This window comes from Drosophila mauritiana, chromosome 2L (assembly GCF_004382145.1).
Source record: "Drosophila mauritiana strain mau12 chromosome 2L, ASM438214v1, whole genome shotgun sequence".
Taxonomy (NCBI): domain Eukaryota; kingdom Metazoa; phylum Arthropoda; class Insecta; order Diptera; family Drosophilidae; genus Drosophila; species Drosophila mauritiana.
The window spans coordinates 16,427,698-16,434,656 of record NC_046667.1 but is presented as its reverse complement, the minus strand read 5'-3'; the positions used below and the strand labels follow the sequence as shown (position 1 = coordinate 16,434,656).

General features: G+C 36.7%; 3 protein-coding genes across 7 annotated transcripts; all 3 read left to right on the top strand.

Moving 5' to 3' along the window:
- Window positions 1-240: 240 nt before the first annotated feature.
- Window positions 241-1,800, top strand: LOC117144426 (hydroxysteroid dehydrogenase-like protein 1). The gene is made up of 3 exons (XM_033309573.1): window positions 241-603; window positions 976-1,089; window positions 1,153-1,800. Exons 1-3 carry the CDS (start codon window positions 324-326, stop codon window positions 1,683-1,685), a joined length of 927 nt encoding a protein of 308 aa, XP_033165464.1. The 5' UTR covers window positions 241-323; the 3' UTR covers window positions 1,686-1,800.
- Window positions 1,801-2,239: 439 nt separating this feature from the next.
- LOC117140377 (hydroxysteroid dehydrogenase-like protein 1) lies at window positions 2,240-4,372 on the top strand. Of its 2 annotated transcripts, none has more exons than XM_033303246.1 (5): window positions 2,240-2,430; window positions 3,067-3,189; window positions 3,253-3,363; window positions 3,485-3,930; window positions 4,059-4,372. In XM_033303246.1, the coding sequence occupies exons 1-5, from the start codon at window positions 2,253-2,255 to the stop codon at window positions 4,173-4,175; spliced, it is 975 nt and encodes a 324-aa protein (XP_033159137.1). In that variant the 5' UTR covers window positions 2,240-2,252; the 3' UTR covers window positions 4,176-4,372. The 2 variants fall into 2 exon arrangements, with proteins under 2 accessions (XP_033159137.1, XP_033159144.1); XM_033303253.1 differs by lacking the exon at window positions 2,240-2,430 and adding an exon at window positions 2,891-2,922 and having other exon boundaries at window positions 2,981-3,189.
- A 277-nt stretch (window positions 4,373-4,649) lies between these two features.
- LOC117149475 (hydroxysteroid dehydrogenase-like protein 1) lies at window positions 4,650-6,892 on the top strand. 4 transcript variants are annotated; one of them, XM_033316784.1, is made up of 6 exons: window positions 4,666-4,751; window positions 4,858-5,045; window positions 5,586-5,708; window positions 5,772-5,882; window positions 6,004-6,449; window positions 6,578-6,892. In XM_033316784.1, exons 2-6 carry the CDS (start codon window positions 4,868-4,870, stop codon window positions 6,692-6,694), a joined length of 975 nt encoding a protein of 324 aa, XP_033172675.1. In that variant the 5' UTR covers window positions 4,666-4,751; window positions 4,858-4,867; the 3' UTR covers window positions 6,695-6,892. The 4 variants fall into 4 exon arrangements, with proteins under 4 accessions (XP_033172674.1, XP_033172675.1, XP_033172677.1 ...); XM_033316786.1 differs by lacking the exon at window positions 4,666-4,751 and adding an exon at window positions 5,329-5,441 and having other exon boundaries at window positions 4,973-5,045; window positions 5,500-5,708; XM_033316783.1 differs by having other exon boundaries at window positions 4,650-5,045.
- The last annotated feature ends 67 nt before the right edge of the window (window positions 6,893-6,959 follow it).

Below are 6,959 nucleotides of genomic sequence, written 5' to 3'. Positions count from 1 at the left end.
CAACCATATATGTTAATGAATGTGCCTATTTAATTTGACCATTTCCAGGCCAAAGGCAAGTCAAACCATTAGGCAAACCATAATTGAATAGGCGAAGTGGTATTATGAATACAATCTTTCGGGCTATTTTTAACGGCAAGTCGAACACCTTTTGATAGCACCGAGTTCTATTAATTCCAGCCATTTAAATTCATCGCCCTGCCCGGCGAAAACTGTGCAATTTTACTCTGTGACCACAGTCCGTTCAAGTGAGTCGACCGCATCGCACACACGTACTTTCAGCTGTAGCACAGTCGATTAAAATTAGTAAATAAATCGACATAATGTTCTGTGCCCTATCAACATTCATCACTTTCGTGGGCGTCTATGCCCTCGGCTGTTATCTCTACGAGCAGTTAAGAACGCCGTACAAATTGCTCAAAACCAGGTATTTCAGCGATACTAGGCCAACACTGAAGGAGCGTTTCGGAGATTGGGCCGCTGTCACGGGTGCCAGCGATGGAATTGGCAAGGAATATGCCAAGGAGCTGGCCCGCCAGAACATCAATGTGGTGCTAATCGCTAGAAGCGAGGAGAAACTCCAGGCGGTAGCCAAGGAAATCGGTAAGTCAAGTGGAGAGATTTAAAATGATAAGATACTGCCAAATATGAGTGTTATCAACAGTTAATTTGTATAATCGTTAAGAGATAATACATTTGTTAATCGTTATGTATAGACAAGTATAGACAAATATTTATACAACAAAACAAGTTCAATAGCTTTCAATTTTGGTCAACTGCATTTATAGACTGCAGTTGTGATTGCTAACAGTAACATATTTGTTAAAACAGACTGACATTTTTTAAGAACACGCAAAGCACTTGTCGAAATTATGATTGAAAGCCATGCAATGGATTTTTATTCGGCAGTATATGCCGATTGATATCTTATTTTAGTTACTACTATTTTTTATATTTTATTTTGTTTGATTTTAGCCGAAAGCGGTGCCGTTGTTCAGACCAAGATTGTGATAGCTGATTTTACCAAGGGCTCGCAAGTCTATGAGCACATAGAGAAGGAAACTGCCAATATACCCATTTCTATACTTGGTAAGTAGCATTAACTTAAGTGGTATTTATTTCACTTGCATCAATAATTTCATCTTATCGCAGTAAACAACGTTGGAACCGCCAAGCCCGCATCCTTGCTGAATTATAGCCAGGAAGAAACCCAAAATATCATCGACACCAATGTGGTGGCTGTTTCCCAGCTGTCACGCATCTTCTTCCAGCGCATGAAGGCTTCTAAATTGAAGGGAGCTATTGTAAGTGTTGGTTCCGGCACGGAACTGCAGCCCCTTCCCAATGGAGCCTACTATGCCGCCTCCAAGGCGTACACCCGTAGCTTAACCCTGGCCTTGTACCACGAGGCGAAGCCATATGGCATCCATGTGCAGATGTTGTCCCCGAACTTTGTGGTCACCAAGATCAACTCGTACTCCAAGCAGATCATGAAGGGTGGTCTCCTCATCCCATCGGCCTCGGCTTATGCCAAGAGTGCGGTTAATCAGCTGCGGGACGAAGTGGACGAGACTCCGGGTTACCTGTGGCACCATGTCCAAAACGCTGTGGCCACCGCCTTCACCTGGCGTGTGCGCACCTATGTCGCCAATAAATTGTTCAACAAAATATCCGACCAAAAATAACTGAAATAACATTTTAAAACAATAAAAATACAGATCACAAGCAAAAAAAAAATTATTTTAAATATTGTAAATAAATTAAATGTTATTTGGGCACTTAAAATTTCTTCAAATCCGATTATAGACAAATAAATAAAATTAAACACATATTTTGACAACAGAATATAGCACATTTTTTGGCGGTTTTTTTGAGTCGTCAACTGGTTCGCAGCTTCGCTAGAGAGTTGCAAAATTAGACTTTTTTTTAAATTTGTGCAGTTGTACCATGGGAACAAAAAACCTATAGATTTCTATGTACTTATTACTATTCTATTCGCATATGATTTTTAATAAAGAAAAATAATTAATTGTTAAAGAGGCAGACTGCCTTTTGTGGAAATAAGAGAAAGAAATATGGCCATCCAACTGCACTGGCCTTATCACTTAAAGTAAGTTTAGTCACGGGCGTGTACATAATCTCTTGAGTACGCTCTTATCACCAGTCAAAAGTTCGCTTATTCGGACTATATAAAGAGAACTCCCTTAAGCACACAGTCAGTTCTTAAACGAAGAAATTATATTAAGTGAAGCATGGCGCTTATTTTGCAAGTGATTTCCTCGGGAATCTACATAGTGGGTTCTCTTAGCATCGTCGCTTTTCTCTACGACAACTTAAAGTCCTTGTTCAGCATCATCAAGGCTGTCCTGGAACCGTACTTCCGACCGAATTTGCCAAAGACTTTGGTTGAAAAATTCGGACAATGGGCAGGTGAGTCTTTCTATCGTATAATATTGAAAAATATGACTTTTTAGTTTTACAATACATTTTTAAAAAATACTTTCGTTAAAATTCAAATATCCTTAAAAAGATTGCACTATTAGCTTTGAAAATTTTTAATGTAATAGTTGTGTAACAGCCAGCGAGGGAAATTTATTTCTTTAAATATCATTTTCGATAAGAAACCAATCTACTTATCATTCTGACTTTCTTTTTAAAATATCGTTGTCAGCATGAATTTACTTATCTCTCGATATTTTCCGATTTACAAGTGATAATTATTATGGACGTCCACGTGGTGACGAGGCGCACCAAGATATTGTGCCAGTACCAAATAAACGAACTAAAAATAGAATAAATCGGACTTGGCTTGCTTCGTAACCTTATCAGAACAGTTAAAAAATATAGCATTTATTGTGACTCTTGATCGTAATTTTAATTGTCAGCATGAGTAGTTTTCATGAAACTGATCTATCAATCGGGGTATTTCTGATTTCCAATATAGATAATATATCACTACAAAATATTTAATATGTTTCAGGTTGCGGATATTTAAATCTACTATGATTACCCCTTTAAGAAAATTCGAAAAGTTTACAAAAACTAATCTTTTTAAATCAATTTTAGTGGTTACGGGTGCCACCGATGGCATTGGAAAGGAATATGCCAGGGAGTTGGCTCGTCAGGGTCTTAACCTGGTGCTCATTTCGCGGACGAAGGAAAAGCTGATTGCAGTCACCAACGAGATTGGTAAGCAATGTTATTCAACTAAAAGGTAAAAATGTTTTATTCCATTTCGAAACTATTATTTAGAAAGCCAATATAATGTGAAAATCAAGTGGATTGTTGTGGATTTTGCAAAGGGACGCGAGGTGTACGATCAAATCGAAGAGGAACTGAATGGAATCGACGTTGGAATTTTGGGTAAATAAATGAATTGGCAAAGAAACACATGATTAATATATATAACAAATATAAAGTTTACTACTTAGGAGGATCCGATTAATAGGTTTTTAAAGAAATTAAATCTCTTTCATTTTAACAGTCAACAATGTGGGCATGATACACGACCCGGAAACCCTTGACAAGGTATCGGAGGACACGTTGTGGGACCTTCTCACCGTTAACATGGGATCTGTTACCATGCTCACCCGCAAGATCCTGCCCCAGATGATTGGTCGTCGAAAAGGAGCAATTGTTAATCTGGGATCCTCCTCCGAACTCCAGCCCCTGCCAAATTTGACTGCATATGCGGCTAGCAAGAAGTTTATAACACACTTTTCTAAAGGTCTGGAATATGAGGTGGCAGATCACAATATCCATGTACAGCTAGTGATGCCCAACTTTGTGGCCACCAATATGAATGCCTATTCCGATAAAGTGAGGCAAGGAGGACTGCTTTTCCCCAACGCTTATTCCTATGCCCGATCCGCTGTCTTTACACTCGGAAAAACAAGCGAGACCAACGGTTTCTGGGTTCACGGAATACAGGTGTGTATTAATATACTACCAATAAAAGTTATCATATACATATAATATTATTATATAATTATAATCTATATTTAAGACTAACAATACGAGTACTTTCTGATAAATAAATATAACTTCTCTAATTACAGTACGCCCTCATGAAGTTGGCTCCCATGCAAATTCGTACTTACTTCGGAAACCAACTCTTTAAGCGACTGAGAATCGAAGCCCTCGAGCATAGGCAAAAGAAACAAAACCTTTATTAACTACTTAGCAGTCATGTAAATATTTGGCAAAAAAATATTTTAAGATTTAAGACAATTTTTAACATTGGAAATAATATTTTAAGTTTTTGAGAAACTGTTATCTTGATAATAAAACATAGTACACTTTTTGACGGGTTCATGTATTGGCATTGGTTTGTGACCTTGCTAAGTACTGTGCCAAAATTTTCAAGTTAAAAGAGATTCTTTGAAGCTTTCAATTTTTATTAGTTTTTAATACATTTAGACAGTTAAAAACGTTCGATGTTCTTTAAAAAAAGGTGTAAGTACTTTTTCGACCCAAAAATAATTGCATATGCATATTATTTAGGAATTTATACAGCATGGCATAATAAAACTCAGTTTAGCTTAAAAACGGCTAAAACCACAGCACTATTTACTATTTAGAACGTTTGGGAAAAGCTTGTGGACTTCCTCGTTGAACTTTTCCCGCCTGGCTCCTCAGTCTGAAATAAATATTCGGCTGGGCAGGAGGTTACTGACAGCCCTTTACTCATACAATATCGATTTATATTTATAGCGTTTGAAAACTTGTACTGTTTTGTTCGTTGACAGCATGTAAGTTTATAAATCGTTCCCAAATAAATGTTTTTTTTTTCGGATTGTGGAACCTTGCTTTAAATTAAATGAAAGGGCTGTTAATTTATCTAGAACTCTCTTAAAGAAATTATATTATGGCGCTTATTTTGCAAGTGATTTCCTCGGGAATCTACATAGTGGGTTCTCTTAGCATCGTCGCTTTTCTCTACGACAACTTAAAGTCCTTGTTCAGCATCATCAAGGCTGTCCTAGAACCGTACTTCCGACCGAATTTGCCAAAGACTTTGGTTGAAAAATTCGGACAATGGGCAGGTGAGTCTTTCTATCGTATAATATTGAAAAATATGTTTTAAATCTAATAAATCATAACTTATGCACTTTTTAGTCTTGTATTACATTTTTAAAAATAACTTAAAATTACTAATAACTTTGAAAGTTTTTAATAAAATAGTTGTTTAAAAGTTAGCGAGGGAAATCTATTTCCTTCAATATAATTTTCGATAATAAACAAATATACTTATCATTCTGACTTTCTTTTTAAACTATCGTTGTCAGCATGAATTTACTTATCTCTCGATATTTTCCGATTTACAAGTGATAATTATTATGGACGCCCACGTGGTGACGAGGCGCACCAAGATATTGTGCCAGTACCAAATAAACGACGTCAGCATGAGTAGTTTTCATGAAACTGATCTATCAATCGGGGTATTTCTGATTTCCAATATAGATAATATATCACTACAAAATATTTAATATGTTTCAGGTTGCGGATATTTAAATCTACTATGATTACCCCTTTAAGAAAATTCGAAAAGTTTACAAAAACTAATCTTTTTAAATCAATTTTAGTGGTTACGGGTGCCACCGATGGCATTGGAAAGGAATATGCCAGGGAGTTGGCTCGTCAGGGTCTTAACCTGGTGCTCATTTCGCGGACGAAGGAAAAGCTGATTGCAGTCACCAACGAGATTGGTAAGCAATGTTATTCAACTAAAAGGTAAAAATGTTTTATTCCATTTCGAAACTATTATTTAGAAAGCCAATATAATGTGAAAATCAAGTGGATTGTTGTGGATTTTGCAAAGGGACGCGAGGTGTACGATCAAATCGAAGAGGAACTGAATGGAATCGACGTTGGAATTTTGGGTAAATAAATGAATTGGCAAAGAAACACATGATTAATATATATAACAAATATAAAGTTTACTACTTAGGAGGATCCGATTAATAGGTTTTTAAAGAAATTAAATCTCTTTCATTTTAACAGTCAACAATGTGGGCATGATACACGACCCGGAAACCCTTGACAAGGTATCGGAGGACACGTTGTGGGACCTTCTCACCGTTAACATGGGATCTGTTACCATGCTCACCCGCAAGATCCTGCCCCAGATGATTGGTCGTCGAAAAGGAGCAATTGTTAATCTGGGATCCTCCTCCGAACTCCAGCCCCTGCCAAATTTGACTGCATATGCGGCTAGCAAGAAGTTTATAACACACTTTTCTAAAGGTCTGGAATATGAGGTGGCAGATCACAATATCCATGTACAGCTAGTGATGCCCAACTTTGTGGCCACCAATATGAATGCCTATTCCGATAAAGTGAGGCAAGGAGGACTGCTTTTCCCCAACGCTTATTCCTATGCCCGATCCGCTGTCTTTACACTGGGAAAAACAAGCGAGACCAACGGTTTCTGGGTTCACGGAATACAGGTGCGTATTAATATACTATAAATAATAGTTATCATATACATATAATATTATTATATAATTATAATCTATATTTATGACTAACAATACGAGTACATTCTGATAAATAAATATACCTTCCCTAATTACAGTACGCCCTCAGGAAGTTGGCTCCCATGCAAATTCGTACTTACTTCGGACACCAACTCTTTAAGCGACTGAGAATCGAAGCCCTCGAGCATAGGCAAAAGAAACAAAACCTTTATTAACTACTTAGCAGTCATGTAAATATTTGGCAAAAAAAATATTTAAAAATTTAAGACAATTTTTAACAGTGGAAATAATATTTTAAGTTTTTGAGAAACTGTTATCTTGATAATAAAACATAGTACACTTTTTGACGGGTTCATGTATTGGCATTGGTTTGTGACCTTGCTAAGTACTGTGCCAAAATTTTCAAGTTAAAAGAGATTCTTTGAAGCTTTCAATTTTTATTAGTTTTTAATACATTTAGACAGTTAAAAACGTTCGATG